At 50.9% G+C, this 19,054-nt stretch overlaps 1 protein-coding gene across 1 annotated transcript in view; it reads right to left on the reverse strand.

The window, feature by feature from the left end:
* Positions 1–17,621, reverse strand: part of LOC146835027 (palmitoyltransferase ZDHHC11-like) — a 43,739-nt gene extending 26,118 nt beyond the window's left edge. Inside the window, exon 1 of the mRNA XM_085599955.1 lies at positions 17,478–17,621. Coding sequence (XP_085456081.1) covers positions 17,478–17,621 — 144 coding nt within the window. The remainder of the gene's footprint in view (positions 1–17,477) is intronic.
* Positions 17,622–19,054: the final 1,433 nt, after the last annotated feature.

Here is a 19,054-nt window from a genome sequence, read left to right on the forward strand (position 1 = left end):
AGAGGGGTGTGTGCAGAGTCCTCTCAGCAGTGCCCAGACACAGGAGGGGTGGGTGCCTAACACTCCCAGCAGTGCCCAGTCATAAGAGGAGTGTGTGCAGAGTCCTCCCAGCAGTGCCCAGACACAGGAGGGGTGTGTGCAGAGTCCTCCCAGCAGTGCCCAGACACAGGAGGGGTGTGTGCAGAGTCCTCCTAGCAGTGCCCAGTCATAAGAGGGGTGTGTGCAGAGTCCTCCCAGCAGTGCCCAGACACAGGAGGGGTGGGTGCCTAACACTCCCAGCAGTGCCCAGTCATAAGAGGGGTGTGTGCAGAGTCCTCCCAGCAGTGCCCAGACACAGGAGGGGTGTGTGCAGAGTCCTCCCAGCAGTGCCCAGACACAGGAGGGGTGTGTGCAGAGTCCTCCCAGCAGTGCCCAGACACAGGAGGGGTGGGTGCAGAGTCCTCCCAGCAGTGCCCAGACACAGGAGGGGTGTGTGCAGAGTCCTCCCAGCAGTGCCCAGACACAGGAGGGGTGTGTGCAGAGTCCTCCCAGCAGTGCCCAGTCATAAGAGGGGTGTGTGCAGAGTCCTCCCAGCAGTGCCCAGACACAGGAGGGGTGGGTGCCTAACACTCCCAGCAGTGCCCAGTCATAAGAGGGGTGTGTGCAGAGTCCTCCCAGCAGTGCCCAGACACAGGAGGGGTGTGTGCAGAGTCCTCCCAGCAGTGCCCAGACACAGGAGGGGTGTGTGCAGAGTCCTCCCAGCAGTGCCCAGACACAGGAGGGGTGTGTGCAGAGTCCTCCCAGCAGTACCCAGTCATAAGAGGGGTGTGTGCAGAGTCCTCCCAGCAGTGCCCAGTCATAAGAGGGGTGTGTGCAGAGTCCTCCCAGCAGTGCCCAGACACAGGAGGGGTGGGTGCCTAACACTCCCAGCAGTGCCCAGTCATAAGAGGGGTGTGTGCAGAGTCCTCCCAGCAGTGCCCAGACACAGAAGGGGTGTGTGCAGAGTCCTCCCAGCAGTGCCCAGACACAGGAGGGGTGTGTGCAGAGTCCTCCCAGCAGTGCCCAGACACAGGAGGGGTGTGTGCAGAGTCCTCCCAGCAGTACCCAGTCATAAGAGGGGTGTGTGCAGAGTCCTCTCAGCAGTGCCCAGACACAGGAGGGGTGGGTGCCTAACACTCCCAGCAGTGCCCAGTCATAAGAGGGGTGTGGGCAGAGTCCTCCCAGCAGTGCCCAGACACAGGAGGGGTGTGTGCAGAGTCCTCCCAGCAGTGCCCAGACACAGGAGGGGTGTGTGCAGAGTCCTCCCAGCAGTGCCCAGACACAGGAGGGGTGGGTGCCTAACACTCACAGCAGTGCCCCTGCAAAGAAAAGGGTGGAGTACTCACAGATCCAATGGCCACAAATGTCAGTCAGGTGCACAACGATCCTGCAGTACATGTACCACATGTGTGCGAGGCTGGGAGTATACACATGCATAGCGCCGAAAAGAAAACATGTCCACATGAACTCATGACAACAGTCTACATACACAAGTACAGTGACCACCAAGGACGCCACGAATGATGCAGGTGGAGACATCGCTCAGCATGCATGGCCCAAGTCTAACGAGTCCGTCACACACCCAGCCAATGTAGACACAGCTCAGCACCACATATTGGAATGACCCTGCAGGGAAGATGTCAGGTTACACAGAGGAAGGAACACACCTTGGGACGATGTCACCATGCAGTAACTGCTTACATGAACAAAGCGATGTAGCTAACAGCTTGTGATGGCACACAGATACCAGGATCCACCCTATGACCAGCACTAGACTACAATTCCCACACACCCAACACATTATCACCACCCAAAATAATGGAGCAGGTCCACGCACAGCAATACCAGACAGACAGTAGTGTACTAAGGAAAATGAAATTGCTTTATTCAGCATCCAAAAATCTGTTTGTCCCTTGAAAGTTCAAAATGTACAATGCCCATAGGGCAATCCAAAGTTCAAATCCAGGTGGGGGACACAGTGGGACGCGTGTCCCCTAGCTTGCCTGCACAGTCAGACTCCTTTGTCTTCCAGAGGGGGGGGGGCATCATGTGGGGGGGAAGGACCAGGCACCGCAGGGACATGAGGGCGAAGGGTAGGCGTCGTGGGTGCAGGGATGGAGTACTCCACCACAGGGGGTGGGGCAGCGCCAAAGGCGGAGGCCAGGATGTCGCTGCACACCTTAGCAAGGTCCTCCAGCGACTCCCCTGCACCCGAAGGAACCACAGGCCCCAAGGAGGGGGGGGGTCAGAGGGATGGGTCGCAGCACCACTGGGGGAGGGTGTGGACAGGGGGGAGACTCCCTTGACCGCTTGCGGGGTGGTGTCACTGTGGGGCTCAGGGACAGAGCGGCCATGAAGGAGTCTTTGCTGGATATGTGGCCAGGAGAGCTGAGGGGAGGGGATTTGGAGGGAGTGGATTTGGTGGAATGCGGACTCCCACTCTGGCTGCGTGTCTTACGTTTGCCCCCCGACCCAGTGGGTGTGCCTACTTCACCCTGTGTGTGCGTGCCAGGAGGTGTGCGTTTGACCTTCCCTGCTGGTGTGGTGCCTGTGTCTGTTGTGGTGGGTGCATGCTGACGTCTGGGTGTGTGTGGGACAGGCATGGGAGTGGGAAGTGTGGATGGGTCAGGGGTAGGGGGTTGGACGAAGCGCTGCAGGAGACCCACTGCTGCAGTCAGTGTCGAGTCAATAGACCTCAGCAAGTTGCGTTGGTCAGCCTGCGATGAGAAAATGCCCTCCAAGTATGCCTCCATGTTGTTCAGCACTTGGCTGTGGTCATGGAGGACATTAAGCATCGCAGCCTGACCAACCTGCAACTGCCGCTGGAGGTCCACAGACTCGGCATTGGCGGCAGCAGTGGAGACAGGGGCAGGGGGTGCGGTGCCTGGCAGGAAGGAGACATGTGGTGACCGGGCACGCTGGGAAGGGACACGAGCAAGTGGGAGGTGGCTGATGGCAATGGAGGGGGCGGGGAGAGATGTTGTGCCGCTGTCAGCTCCTGGTGCAGCCTCCGCCCACTCGGAGAGCTCATCCTCGGACCCGTCAGCTTCATATTCTGTGGTGGCACTGGACAGGTCCTCGGCCTCACTCTCCTCCGCCTCAGTTCCATTCGATGTGCCAGCCAAGATGTCACCGCTGGCACTGGTGCTCGGTCCCTCCGCTCCGTCTGTGCTGATGTCTCCCTCCGTGTCCCCCGACGATGCTGTGGGCAAGGTGAAGAGACAGCAATTAATCATACACCTGTATACATATGTCACATGAGTCCAATCTACATAGGTTACAGTGCATAGCCTGAAAAGAAAGATGAGTAACATCTACAAAACAAGATACATATGTAGGGCATGCAACACACAGTTGGTTGACCCACCATGCCACTGAAAAACAATGGAGAGCATGACACAATAGCAAATGACATGAAATTGATTTTGACAGAGGAGCCAGGCTCTGGGGACAATCCAGCACTGCATCTGCACCACACAGCGTTGCCGAAAATAGGGATGAGCAGGGACCATATCCATGAACTTGAGGCACATGCTGCATAGGTAATACTGAAAACATGCCCACCATGACTGGCTCACTGCACCTTGAGTGTATGTCCATACAAACATCACACACTGGCCAGACCTAGCAAGGAGATATCAGGTTTTGACATGTAGGCTTTGCCCGCACCAACCACCACCTACATGAGACAATTTGTTGAGACACAGGAAGCACTTACATCTCTTAGTCTGGGTGAAATACACATGGGCTGGATAAATGCAAGATTGGACACAAAATACCCAAGGTGCGCCTGTACAAATAATCATGTACAAAAGTTCATCATCAGATGATTGTAACAAGACACACAGGCACTGGCCACCGTGAGTATGAACAAGGAAAATCAGGTCAGGCTGTACAGTGGACACTTGTACTACATTTTACGTCAATATACATGGTGCCAGGGGACAATGGCACAGAGCACAACCTATGTTGTAGACACTGAGAGTGTCCACATCTTGTGATGACACACATGACACCTAGGAAAATATGCCCCAGGGGACAGTAGTGGCCACACAACTCCATGGTCCTGAATGGGAATGACTGCAACACACGCCACCATCCCTGCACCATGCGTATCGCACACCCATGCACATCATGTCACAGGCCACAACATAGGACATGCGTGCTGTAAGGCATGACACTTGAGAGACTAACTCCCATGTCTGGACTCAGCATCAGTGCCAACTGAAATGGAACCCACAAGTACTGAACTGGACAGGGCACAGGCAAGGTCCCAAAACCTGTAACACACCACCCCCACACATGATGCTACAGGCATTGTTCACGTGGATAAAGTGCCAGCCTAGATAACCTTGTGAAGGAGTGACTACACACAGACCAGGGAACACATTGCAAGGAGGGGAAGGGAGGCAAGAGAGCACCGCTATACTGTGGGTAACCGGATCTGCACAGCACCTTTAAACCCTGGCAGTGTATCCATGCAACTGTGCACTTACAAATGCTGGTGACACACAACAAACACACATGTACCTACCCCCTTCCTGCTGCTGCTTCTCCTGTAAGCGCCTGTCCAAGTCTGGAAAGACCACCGCCAGCACACGCTTGTGGATGTGGGTCAGACGGCGGCGCCCACGGTTCTTATGGGTCTCAGGTGAGTCCCCCAGCAGGACCCGTGCGATCCTCCGTGTCCAGCACCGGATATCCTGCCCGCGTTTTCTCTCCTGGGCCAGGCGCCGCGTGCGACCCTCCGTCCTCCTCACGGCACTGACGGCGTTCATCCAGATCTGCTTCTTGGCAGAGGCGCCTACCTGTGAGGATAAACAAGTGACACTACATCAATACACCTGGCACATGTCACAGAGACACATATTAGAACAAATTTGCTGTTTACAACAAGGCATAGTATGCATCCAACGCATTGCACCTTTGTCATAGGGACATGATCCTCTGGGGAAGGGCAAAAGCAGTACGTGCCATTGAAAGTACACAGGTGGAATGAGGGCAACGACACAATCAATGATCCAGGCTCACACTGTGCATCACAAGCTACACCAGGATTATGTGCAGCACCTCTAAGCAGTCACATGCCTCAGGCCACTGACGCTACCTCAGCAGAGTACACAGACACACACAGGCACAGGACATTCACCTGCCATTGCCAAATGCAGCGACAAACCTCACTCTGCACATGTGCCACTAGACGGGGGGGCTCACAGGTGTGGGGCTGGCTCTGCACGTCAGACACACAGCACTGCTCCCTGCTCACATCAGATGGGCAGGGTATATCCATCCCTCATGCAGCCCGGGTGCTACACTCCACATATGCACCCACCCACATGACAGGGGACTTACACACACACCGATGTCCAGGGTACGAACACATCATGTGGACACTCTCAGCACAGGTACACAGAACTAACACACATCTGTGGGTACAGTCACCTGTCACACTGGGCTGACCACATAATAACATGAGGACTGTAGAGGCTACATTCCCAGGAGGATAAGACAGGCAGAATGTGGCATGCATCATGCAGTGATTGTCACAGTAAACACAATGCAAGTGATGACGGCAGACATGCACCACAGCATGCTCTGGCTGGGAGACATCAGGCATTCCCCCCCCCTGGGACACCCCCTACAGTACATTGCATGTGTGTCACACCTGGACACAATGCCAGAAGTCACAGTCACAAAAAAGGGACACTGTCTGTGCTAGTAGACTCTGCACTCACCTGATACCCTGGTTGCCCATACAGCAGGGGGTACTGTGGGAGGATCACATCCAGCAATGCCAGGTTCTCCTCCAGGGTGAAAGGCTGTGCCCTCTCCACAGACCTTGACATGTTTCCAGGGAATCAGGAGCAGCAGCTGGGTCGTAGAATCCAAAGATGTGCAGGCAAGTGCTCCCTCATGGGACCTGGCTGCCTTATATCTGCCTTGCTGGCCTGTTTCATGCACAGGAGTACAGAGTGATTGGTCACTCACATTTGCATCCTATGTTTCCTCCAATCCCTTCAAACCTAGCACAGTCAGTGGGTTTTAATTGTTTTTTTTCTTGAGCATGATGTCAACTCCAGAACCACATTGCAACAAAGTAGATTCATTCAAACTGACTTCTGCTGTGCACCTGCAGAAAACAATTCATACTTTAAATTTGGTCTCCATGACAACCAGCATGCATGTAGGCCTTTATACTTGTCCCTCATGTGTCCCCTATGTAATTTGGAGTTTCACACACAGGTACGGTGCGTTCCGGGGCCCTGGGGCACCCCAAATGCATAGCAATGGCCCGTACAGGCGTGTGTACGGTCTGTATCACTATGGGTACGCATACGCGAGCACACCCATAGTGATAGTGAGCGTACAGGCGTGTGTACTGTCCGTATCACTATGGGTGTGCTCGCATATGCGTACCCATAGTGATACGGCCCGTACACACGCCTGTACGCTCACTATCACTATGGGTGTGCTCGCGTATGCGTACCCATAGTGATACGGACCGTACACACGCCTGTACGCTCACTATCACTATGGGTGTGCTCGCGTATGCGTACCCATAGTGATACGGCCCGTACACACGCCTGTACGCTCACTATCACTATGGGTGTGCTCGCGTATGCGTACCCATAGTGATACGGCCCGTACACACGCCTGTACGCTCACTATCACTATGGGTGTGCTCGCGTATGCGTACCCATAGTGATACGGACCGTACACACGCCTGTACGCTCACTATCACTATGGGTGTTCTCGCGTATGCGTACCCATAGTGATACGGACCGTACATACGCCTGTACGCTCACTATCACTATGGGTGTGCTCGCGTATGCGTACCCATAGTGATACGGACCGTACACACGCCTGTACGCTCACTATCACTATGGGTGTGCTCGCATATGCGTACCCATAGTGATACGGCCCGTACACACGCCTGTACGCTCACTATCACTATGGGTGTGCTCGCGTATGCGTACCCATAGTGATACGGACCGTACACGCATGCGTACGCTCACTATCACTATGGGTACGCATACGGTAGCACTCCCATAGTGATAGGGAACGTACACAGGCCCTCTGAGCGAATGTACGGTGCCTTTCACACATCACAGTGGTGACAGGCAGCACACAGGAAGGAATAGAGCTGACATACTTGTCCATGGATGGACATCAAGGCATTGTCTGGGCAGTCCTACATGTGTGGGGCACAGGTGTGAAAGGCTGTGATGTGGCACATTACTCCTGAGTCGAGAAGGCAATAGATGTATGATGAGATGTGTACAGATGTTATGTGTGACGGTGCAATATGTGCCAGGCATGCCCTTAACTCCTTTGACATGTGTGCATGTCGTACTGCACACTTGGGATGAGCATCACTGGCATGGCACAGTCAACAACACACGCAAGTGTCCCCTGATGCCCGCTACAGGGGTTACCACACCAGACATGTGACTACCCACGGTGCACGATGTATCTATGTCATGTATGTGTGGTGTGTTCCCATTAGCTTGATGTTGGTGCTCCCTCAAAAGCATCAGCTGTTGCAACAACCAACATGTGTCTGTGTGTAGATGGACATGGCACACTGTTACGCACACCAGGCCACATGTGGTATCGGATGTGAGGTGCGTATGTATGCATGGGACACGGAGTAGCGTAACAAGGACATGTCTGCATCCTCTCAATGTATGTGTGGTGAGTCATTACATGTACACCTTATTGGCAAGGTGTGTGGGCTGTCCTAGTGTGATGTCATGTGACCTGTGGCTCTAGTGTTCCGCTACCTGTCTCTGAAATCGACATCCTACTTCTGCTGATGTGTTGATGTATGTCACTCCTGTGTTGCGTCTGGCTGTTCACTTACACTGGGACACAGCTAATCCCATGCTATGGCATGTGGAGGTTCACAATCTCCATGTGTAGCTGGGTCTTGGTAGGAGTGTCACCTGGCAGCCATACGTGTCCAGGGCATGTGGCACATACCTGACTCCGTATGTAGCATATGTGTATTGACAGATTAACATGTGCTCAGTCCAAATAAATTGTTGTTGTAGTGCACTCACTCTTCCTTGTCACTTCCAAATTACTGCAGAGCGCCGCCTCTTCCCCGACCAATTCCGGACTTGGCTGACATGCGGGAGGATGGCTGTATACGGTGCTACCGCTTCCCCCAACCGTTGATTGAGGAGTTGACGGCAAGGCTGGCACCACACCTGCAACCGCTGCACAGGTATCCTACGGCACTGACACCCAAGCTGAAGGTAATGGCAGCCCTACATTTTCTTGCCACGGGTACCTTTCAATATACCATAGCTCATGTTGGTGGCATGTCCCAGAGCATGTTCAACTGCTGCATGCTGCACAACATGGCAGTTGAGAAAGCTGTGCCACTCATCCTGGATCAAGATGATCAGAACCATCCACCCGTGGAGGACGAAGGGCTTGGCAATGGGGCTAGTGATGTGGAGGATGTGGTTCCGCAAGAGGACATCCGGAGTCGGCTCATACGCGACTTCTTTGCTTAGTGGTGAGTACCAGTGTCTGAGTGTGCACGCATTGGTCCCCGTGTGGCATGTGTTGCGATGTGTGTGTCCATCTGCATGTATGCCACGTGAGTCAGAGGTGTGTGTGGATGTGTCACTGGAGTGATGGTGCCAGTGATGAGTGTATTTCCCCAGTCATAATTGTGACCTATCATGTTGTCATCCTTACATGTGTCGAGTACATGCACATGCAAGTGGCTGTGCTTTTTGGGGCTGACTTCTTGTGTGTCTCTCATCCCCAGGTACTTGCGCATGCCGTCTGCTGGTTGCATTGTTGTGGTACTGCTATTCCTCATGGACACGTCATCGTGTGCTGACTCAGCGTTACACGCACGGACAAGTTTGGAAGTCTCCTTAGGGTAAGGGATGCATCAGGGGTGTATTGGGTGTGGCAGTTGTTTACGATGTGTGCACACTGCCCCTGTCGATGTTTGGTTCCTCTGCAGACATGTCGCATCACCATGGGACACATGACATGTAGCTGGGTCCACCTGAATAGATGGTCAGACTTGTTGACAGTCATCTGTGATGGGATAGTGGATTGTGATGATGGCATCAATGTGTGTAACACTGCCCTCGAACACATACGGTTTGCATTGGCTTGACATGGTGTGGGACTTCCACATCAGAGGTGTATGGCAGCCTCTCCGTGAGCAGCAGGGGGTGTTTAGCTGTTAGCCGACACTTGCGTGCCAGTTCTATGGCTATCACGCATTTGTGCTGCAGAAGGGGGGTTCCAGTGTTGGACCCACATGTTACTCCACATGACCTGTGTATGTGTACTCCGAGTTGCCTCTGCATTCCCGAATACATGAATAATAAAGGTGTCCCTATGCCTCCAAGGTGCCTATTCTCCGTCAATGCTGGTGTGTTGCCACGGTGCATACGGCATGTCTGGCATGGTTTTCCGTGATAGTGGCTATGTGTCTATGTGTCGAGTAGCAAGATGCAAGCTGTTTGTGTGGGATTAGACTGTGTATTGTGCATGATGTCCATGACTGTGTGGGTATTGTGACATGTGCCATCCCCATGCATCCAACGTTGGCCAGGCCACCATTCTCTGCATCCACCTGACTCAAGCTTGCAGGACATGGTTCTGCCACCTGTCCACACATACCTGGGTGCCCCCCAGGACACTCCACATGATCCCTGACCTCTGCGCATGGCTGTCGCTGTACTCAATATGTCTGTCGGCACGGTTGTGCGGCCACCCCCTCAGCTGGTTGGGCCCATCACGGGTGTGTATGGTGCTCCATGTCTGTGTTGCCTAATACATTGTGACCCATGTGTGTCCTGTGCCAGACTCAGGCCCCAGGGTGTGGATGGTTGAAGTCATATGAGAACTCAGGCATGGTTAGACTTAACAAGACACATGTAAGGTAATAATGCAAAATGTAGGCATCATCTCTTTATCGTGTAACTTTTTATTTTTGTTGGGGTACGTGGGGGGGGTATGACATGAGGGGCTTTCCGGGTGTGTGGAATCCAAAGTTCACTAAGGGAGTTGGTGTCCTTGCCATTGGAAATCCTCAGAGTCCATGACACAGTCTTTGTCAACATTGGTCAGACAGTGACCAGCAAGTCCATGTGGCAGAGAATGTCTTTTGCTGATGTGCTGCTGTTGGTCCAGTGGGCCAGGTGCCAGGCCAGGTGTCCTGGGAGATGGTGCTGTTGCGCCGACCCTCACGGTCTTTTCCGTGGATGACCCGCCCTCCTGTGGGAACCCTCAGAAGCAGGCCGTGACGATGTTTGGGATGCTCCGTCGGATGTCTCCTCCTCCTCCTGATCCCTCCCTGTGGGTGGTGATGTTCTTGGCCTGGTGGCACAGGGAGGGTTGCCCATGTTGTCGGCTATCCGACGGAGTGTACTGTGAATTCCTGTGAACACCGTCACGAGCTCAGCCTGTCTGTCCTCCATCCGCCCTTGGTGTCGCAGTAGACAGGCATGTTGCTGGGCCTGCTGGGTCTTGATCTCCTCGAGGATGGACACAATCTGGGCCATGCCCGTGGTGTCCTGCCGGTATGTGTCCAGGATGTTTCTGACATGGGAATATACCGGTTCCGCAGCCAACTGGTCAGGCTCGCGCCTCCGCCGTCCTCCACTCTCACCACCCCTGCCCACTTGCACCTGGCCTGCCCTTGTGGGCATTAGCGTTGTCGCCTGCCTCCTCTTGGGTGCCCGGTACACCGTGTTCCTCCTGGTCAGCCTGGCTGCGTTGGGGTGGTGGGGCAGTGATCCTGGGTGTCTCCTGGGATGTGGCAGGAGTGGGGGTGGTGGTTGGCCCAGTTGTACCTGATGCAGGTGCTGCAGGTGGTTGGACACCAGAGGGGCCAGGTTGGTCGGGGTCGTCCACAGAGTGGTGAGAGTCGTCGCTGCCGGTGGGTCCGTCATCCCACAGAGCCGGGTCCTGTGAGTCTTCCCCCCCAGTGTTGGGGGGTGATCCACGACGTTGACCTGTGTGTGAGAGAGAAAATTTTAATTTTGTTCCATGCAACATCCATGTTTCATTCGTTTCTAAGTTGGCACATTTCCTCTGGGAATTTGGATATGTCTTGCATTCCACTCACAGTGCACTTGTGCATGGGTATGTCCCTTGGCCACAGCTTTTGAGACTTTACCTATGTGTGGCACAGTCTTACTTGCTGCGTCAATTGTGACTGCAGTCAGCAGTGGAGTGAGCAGGTGTGGCGAGCCATGCATTGGCGCCTTCCGTGTTGCACTGTACGTGGGCACATGGAGTTGTTCCACACACTTATATAATGCAGGTAGCTGGCGTTGTGCTCGTGCACAGGTTGAGACATGGCCCAGTGTTTTGCCATGGAGAAGAGAGGGGGATTCAGGCACTGGCCACCCTTGACTACATGCACGCAGTCCACCTGCTGACGAGCAGACATTCCCACACCCCACAAGGCTGAATTGGTCTCCCTGTGTGTCCCTTTCTCACTCCCTCTCTGTCCCCCTCTCCCTCCCTCCCTCCCTGTGTCAGCCTCCTCCCTCTGTCCGTCTCCCTGTGTCTCCCTCCCTCTCTCTCCCCCTCTCCCTCCCTCTGTGTGTCACCCTCTGTCACCTCAGCCCAGCTTCCTAGGCACACACTTTTTGCAGATCTTTGAATGGCCCTTGGCTTGTTCATGTGAGTTTGTTTCTGATCTTCAGGAACCCATTGGGTGTAGTGTCTGCGCTGCTGCTGTGGTGGTGTGTGCTGCCACTCTTTCACAGTGTTGGCTGTTCATTAGCTGCTGTCATGTGCAAAAAGTGCCTTCACCCCCATGTCTTAATGCAAGGCGTCCGCCATTTGCTGGCAAGTCTTTCCTGTGTGGGGACACACTGTTTGTCTGGCTGTGACCTAGGCCATATGGGCAGAGGGCATTGTTGTCTGCTTCTGAGTTGCACTATGTGATTTTTGGGGCCCACACTCCTGCCATCCGGCTTACCGTGTCTTGTGTTGGTGTTTTCTGTGGCCTGTGACTTGGCATTGTCCAGCTGGGTGCATGGGGCATGGTGGCGCTAGTGGCAAGTGCGTGTTCATGGAGTGTGGTTGAGTCATGCGATAGCTTGGGGTGGTTGCGTGCCTGATTGTGAGTTTGGTTGTGGATGACGTTCCCCCCATGTGAGGTGAGTTGTTTGTGTACTCACCCGGCTCTCGGAGTCCTTCTACTCCGTCCACTGACACCACCGGCAGTATGGCTATCACCCTCTCCTCCCAGGGATGGTATTGTACGGGTCTGCGGGGCGGCCCTCCTCCAGTGATGTTGGCCTGGTTGTGTTCGTCGGTCATTTTGGCTCGGACCCTCCAACGCAGATCGTACCACCTGGCTTGGCATTCATGCCTGGTTCTTCTGGTGGACGCAACAGCATTCACAGCATCGACAATCCTCTGCCACATGGCTGTTTTTTCGGAAATGCTGGTCTGTCTGACCAATGTTCCAAAGAGGTGTGGCTCGACTCTGAGGATTTCGTCGACAAGGACCTCCAACTCTTGGCTAGTGAACTTTGGATTCTTGTTAGTGGGCATGGTGAGGGGTGTGGGTGTGGATGGTTGTGGGTGTGTGGGTGTGGTTGTGCAGGTGTGTGTGTGAATGTGATGAGGGGGTGTTTGTGAAGGTGGGTGTGTGAAGGTGTGCAAGTGTAAGGTGTAGTAAAGGTTCAAGTATGGTGCTGTAGGTTGTCTGTGGGGTCCGGCAGCAGTGAGTCTGTTGCAAAGGCTCATGGTTTGTGTCTGTGGGCCCTTTTTATTGGTCCATTGGTGGGTGTGGCTGTGTTTGAACTTTGGGTGGGTGTGTTATAAGGAGTGGTTGTGTTTTGGGCCTCTGTTTGGGATTTTGGCAGTTGCAGGTCAGTGAATGTGTTGTATTTGTGCTTGTTGGACATGTTTTGTGGCTTTGTGCCATTCGAATAGTGTATTCTTGTGTTGTTTTGCTTTGTCCTGGTTGTGTACGTGCGTTTTTAGCGTGTGTACGGTGTGTACTTCGGCAATTTTGTTGTACAGTGCTGTCCTTGTGTCTGGCTTGGTACGACTCGTACATGCGTGATGTTGGGTGAAGGTGCTGGTGTTGGGGCCTGGGGTGCGCTCCGTACTTAGAATGTTGGGGTGGGGGTACGCTCCATACGTACGCGGGTGAGGGTACGGGCCGTACATACATGGTTGGGGTGGGGGTTCGCTCCATACATACGCGGGTGTGGGTACGGGCCGTACATACACGGTTGGGGTGGGGGCACGGTCCGTACATACACTGTTGGGGTGGGGGTACGGTCCCTACATACACTGTTGGGGTGGGGGTACGCTCCATACGTACGCGGGTGAGGGTGGGGGTACGCTCCATACATACGCGGGTGAGGGTACGGGCCGTATATACACGGTTGGGGTGGGGGTTCGCTCCATACATACGCGGGTGTGGGTACGGGCCGTACATACACGGTTGGGGTGGGGGTACGGTCCGTACATCCACTGTTGAGGTGGGGGTACGCTCCATACGTTGGGGGTTGCAGTTGCAGGTCAGTGAATGTGTTGTATTTGTGCTTGTTGGACATGTTTTGTGGCTTTGTGCCATTCGAATAGTGTATTCTTGTGTTGTTTTGCTTTGTCCTGGTTGTGTACGTGCGTTTTTAGCGTGTGTACGGTGTGTACTTCGGCAATTTTGTTGTACAGTGCTGTCCTTGTGTCTGGCTTGGTACGACTCGTACATGCGTGATGTTGGGTGAAGGTGCTGGTGTTGGGGCCTGGGGTGCGCTCCGTACTTAGAATGTTGGGGTGGGGGTACGCTCCATACGTACGCGGGTGAGGGTACGAGCCGTACATACACGGTTGGGGTGGGGGTACGCTCCATACATACGCGGGTGAGGGTACGGGCCGTACATACACGGTTGGGGTGGGGGTTCGCTCCATACATACGCGGGTGTGGGTACGGGCCGTACATACACGGTTGGGGTGGTGGTACGGTCCGTACATACACTGTTTGGGTGGGGGTACGCTCCATACGTACGCGGGTGAGGGTACGGGTCGTACATACACTGTTGGGGTGGGGGTACGCTCCATACATACGCGGGTGAGGGTACGGGTCGTACATACACGGTTGGGGTGGGGGTACGCTCCATACATATGCGGGTGGGGGTATGGGCCGTACGTACGGGGGTGTACATACACGGGTGGGGGTACGTCTCGTACATACACGGGTGTACATACACGGGTGTACATACACGAGTGTACATTCACGGGTGGGGGTACGTCTCGTACATACACGGGTGTACATACACGGGTATACATACACGATACACGAGTGTACATTGAGGGGTGGGGGTACGTCTCGTACATACACGGGTGTACATACACGGGTGGGGATTCGACTCGTACATAGGAGGGCTGGGGGGAGTGTTGGGCGCGTATGCGGGCACATGTCTACATGGTTGCTATGGGAGTTCGGTGCGGACGGTGTTTTTTCCATCCGGTTGTAACATCGGACGCACGGGATGGATCGTACTAGCGCGGTCGGACTTCACTTTTCACATTTGTACGGTAAATCGTCCGAGGATGTGTCGGACACATTTTCCGACCCGAGGACGTGTGGGGAATAATTCCCAATGCGATTCGTATGGACTTTTTCCCATGCGAATCGTACTTGGCAGTTTGTACGGCACTTGTACGATTCGTACGGTAAAAAGACCGGATACGAGTCGTACGGGGAATTTTTTTACAGGATCGTAATCGGCACAAGGGTCTTCATATTATCCTCTTTTACGGGGTACCAGACAGGGATGTCCTTTATCTCCTTCACTTTTTATTATATCCCTGGAACCTTTTTTGCATACACTACGAACCTCCCCTTCATTTCAAGGCTTCCAACATAAAGACACTGAGATTAAATTTACAGCTTATGCTGATGATGTGATCCTCTATGTTTCCGAACCGGAATCATCAATACCAGTTTTTAATAATCTTTTTGTTTCCGAACCGGAATCATCAATACCAGTTTTTAATAATCTTTTATCCACCTATTCTATGCTATCTGGATATAAATTGAATTTTTCTAAATCTCAGGTACTTCCCCTCAATAAGTATTGTTTGAAGGATATGTTTAATGACACTCGGCTTATATGGTCTCCTATTTTTATCAAGTGTTTCGGAATTAAATATTCTACCTCCATAGCAAAGACAATTCAGATAAATGTAGATGATGTCCAATATAAGATTCTACAAATGACTTAGAAGTGGTCCCCTCTATGTCTGTCTTGGTGTGGAAAGTTGGCCACTATAAAGGTAATGTTTCTACCTGTCATTAACTTTTGCCTGTCCATGTTGCCTATTAAACTTCCCTTCAAATTTTTTAAGCTACTAAATAAATCACTTAGAGTATTTTAATGGAATGGGAAAAAACACATATTTTGTTAGCATCCATTTGTAGACCCAAAGAACTGGGTGGTGTAAACTTTGAAATTTTCAACAATATCGTGCCACTTTTGCTTTAAAGCAAATCTTAGAGATGCTGATTCTTCACCTACCAATATTTGGCATAAACTAGAAGATTCACGTGTGTCACCTTTGCCTTTTTATTCTTTAGCACATTTTTCAAAGCCTCCTCTGGCTTTTTTACTCCATCTATTAAATACACTGCTATAATATCTCCCTGTATTCTTCCACGACCCATGTCTCCGATACAGGAATTTATGGAATCCCCTATATGGCATAATAAAACCATAAAAAATTCGAATTGTACTATTTTTTCGAAACAATGGGTGATCAAAGGCATAATTCAAGTCAAACAATTATTGTGACTCCCCTGTCTTTTTGGGAAATCCAAACCAAATGTAATCTCTCTTCTGCTTAAGCCAGCAAGAATGAGTCTATCAAAGGTGTTCTTCTGCATACTATTTTCATAATCAATCGAAATCTCCTATTTCTTCCTCACCTCCTGACCCAATCAAGCTTTCGTCATCACTTAAAGCATCATTCATTTATAAATATACACATTATACTACCCCTTCCCGCTCCAGATCTAAAATTGAACTAATGTGGGAGTCTGATCTTCATCACTCCTTTTATTTCAAGTTCTGGGGCTTAATTTGAAACAAGATACATCATACATCATGCAATGCCAGCACTACACAAACTCTTTATTATTTTTATGATTGGTTATATATTACCCCAATCTCTTTGCATAAATATAATTAATCTGTTTCAGATATATGTTGGTTGTAAAACCCTCCCTGTAACATATCTACATACGTTTTTTCACTGTCTGCCCATTACAGCCTTTTGGCTGCATGTATGTAGAAATATTTCTACTATTTGTTCCACAAATTGACCGTTTGATATTCAGGGCATCTTTGTGGGATGTTCCTCACATTCTGGGCCAGCACACTCCAAATTAGGTAAACTTCTGGAGCTGTCACTTGCCATTGCCTTTCAAATTAGTGCATCCAACTGGAAGAATGCCAAAAATGTTAATGTGACTAGCTAGTGGAATCTTCTTTGTTCTCACCATAGACTTGATACAGCATTGGCTACATCTACATTAAAGACGATTAATAAAGACCTCTTTTGGTCTCCGCTCATTGGTTAATTAAACAAGAAGCATAAACCCTCCAAAGATTCTACGATGGTTTTCTAACATGCTTAACACTTTTTTTTTCCTTTTCTGTTTAATATTATACATAGTTATTTACCATTGCCTCTGTGTGAGATAAGCTGTTATATGACATGAAGTTACTGTATGAAATAAGACAATATATAATATGCGGTGTATTATGTGATATATTTACAGATATTTATTACATAATTTCTTATTTTTCCTTTTCTTCTTTTTTCTCTCTTTTTCTTACTCTCTTCTTCATCTTCCTTTTTTCTTCCCCTTTTTTTTCTTACAAAATACAAAATGGGCAATCTTATAAGTGGAGAATTGTGACAGTATCTCAACAAGTTTATTGTATAACTTGTCTCCTCTTTATATTAAGTACTATTCTTGTAAGTACCTCTTTTTCTTGGTTTGTAATTACTGTTTCATTATCTGTTTTTTTTTACTCTGAACAAACAGATATTTTGTACATTTGTGTAAAGCTTGTATTAAACTAAAAGAAAAAAAGCATTTGTGACAGGTTTAATTAATCAGTGAATGGCATCCCAAAAGATTTCTGCAGCCGACGACACACCAAAACTAAGTCTGTGTATCTGAATAGACCAACGTGAGTTGCAAAAGTAGTAATGTACCTACACTTCTCTTCCAGCTCGAGTTGATGGTATCCTTTGTTGAAGTCAAGACGGGAGAAGACTTTTAGTGCCATTCAGTTGATGGCCTCTTGTAAATTAAAAGCAATCCGACGGTGGTGCTGAGCAACAGGACGAATGCCCTCTTTGAGATCTGTAGTTGCACCTACATTGTTCTTGAGTTTACCCAGTCTGTGAAACAATGACGGGAATTGACTTACTATTTCAAAGTGTGCATTGCGGTTGTACTTGATGGATATCAGTCCCATATCAGCAGCAGTGCTGAAACTGAGTATACATGCACTCGATGAAGTACCTGAGAGGACATGAATTCTTGCTTGTTCGGTCATTTTCTTATGGTTCATGGTTGCTACGAATTATCTCTAACTTTGTATGGGCTTTGAAGCAGCACAAGTGTACACCTTTGTTTTTTTTGGCTTTAGACATGGTGCCAGGCGCAGTATGTTGAATTTTTTAATGCACAACCGTCTCAAATAAAAGTTATACCTTTAGCTTCATCTTAGGATATTGTCCAAATAAGTTTGGTCACTTCACGTCGCTATCTCTCTTTAACTTTTGGTCGTCTTTGCAAACAGCCAGTCCTACATAAGCATTTCGTTCTGTGGTCAACATTGCACATCCATCTTCTGAAGAGGAATACTGCCCCTGTGCTGTTTGCTGTCTGGGTTTGGCCTGCAGTGACTGCTTGCTGCCAAGGAAAGGAGAAGAAGGACTTTGCTGTTTGCTTTGTCACCTGCTTGAAGAAAAGATCTCCAAGGGCTTGAAACTGAGCTTGCCTCCTGTTCTGAAGTCTCAGGGACACAAAGACTTCACCACCAGCTCACCTAAATTTCCTTCCTGTGAATTCTAACCTGCAAAGAGGGGCCTGCTGCTGTTTAGGACCTCTAGAGACGGTTTGTCGCTGGGAGCAGGATGATAGACGCAACGAGAAGAAGCGTGTCGCATCAGCACCCTTCCCTAACGCATCGCCCAACCTCGGGGAAGAAGCTTGCTGCATCCGAACTTGGTTCAGACGCCTCGCCGAGCAACCAGGAAGAAGCGCGCCGCATCCACACCGGGGCCCGACGCATCGCCGAGAAACTCGTCGCAGCACCTGCAGTGGGGCTGCAAACGTGCACGCATCATACCGGATTGTCACATTGCATCAATGCCGCCATTTTGTCGTATCTCACTGGACCGTGGCATCACATTGAGGCGCCATCTTGTCGCATCGTAACTGGAACTCAGTGAGAAACCGATGCATCCCCTTCTCTCCGGTAAGGAACCGACGTATCACCTCCCCTGCGCTGTAGTAAGGAACCAACACATCCCCTCCCCCGAAGCAAGGAACTGACGCCTCACCTTCCCTGCGACTCTTTTGTTTGTTTTGCGTGACGCATCTAAGGTACTTTGTGAGAAGAGTGTCGCATTTACAACTTGCTTGAACTGAACTATTTCTACAATTTGAAAGTGTTATTATTAATACTGTATAGTGGATTTTTGTCGTTTGGTCTTGTTTTGGGTTAGATAAAGATTACTTATTTTTAGGTCTCGCCTAGCGTTGAAGCGCGAATGCACTTTCATCGCTTTGCGAGGCATGTATTATACACTATAGTGTGGAAGCTTTGTGGAAGCTCCGCCCACTCTCCGGCCCATCTCCTTCATTGGCTTAGGTTCTAAATGCTGCCTTCTGATTGGTTTTAAGCTTGTTAGTCCCTCCCCATAACAGCCATGTCAGTCATTTGTGTCCTTCCACGGCTACTGGCCCCTTCACAGCACAGACTACTTTCTTCTTCTT

This window comes from Triturus cristatus, chromosome 4_2 (assembly GCF_964204655.1).
Source record: "Triturus cristatus chromosome 4_2, aTriCri1.1, whole genome shotgun sequence".
In the NCBI taxonomy this organism is placed as follows: domain Eukaryota; kingdom Metazoa; phylum Chordata; class Amphibia; order Caudata; family Salamandridae; genus Triturus; species Triturus cristatus.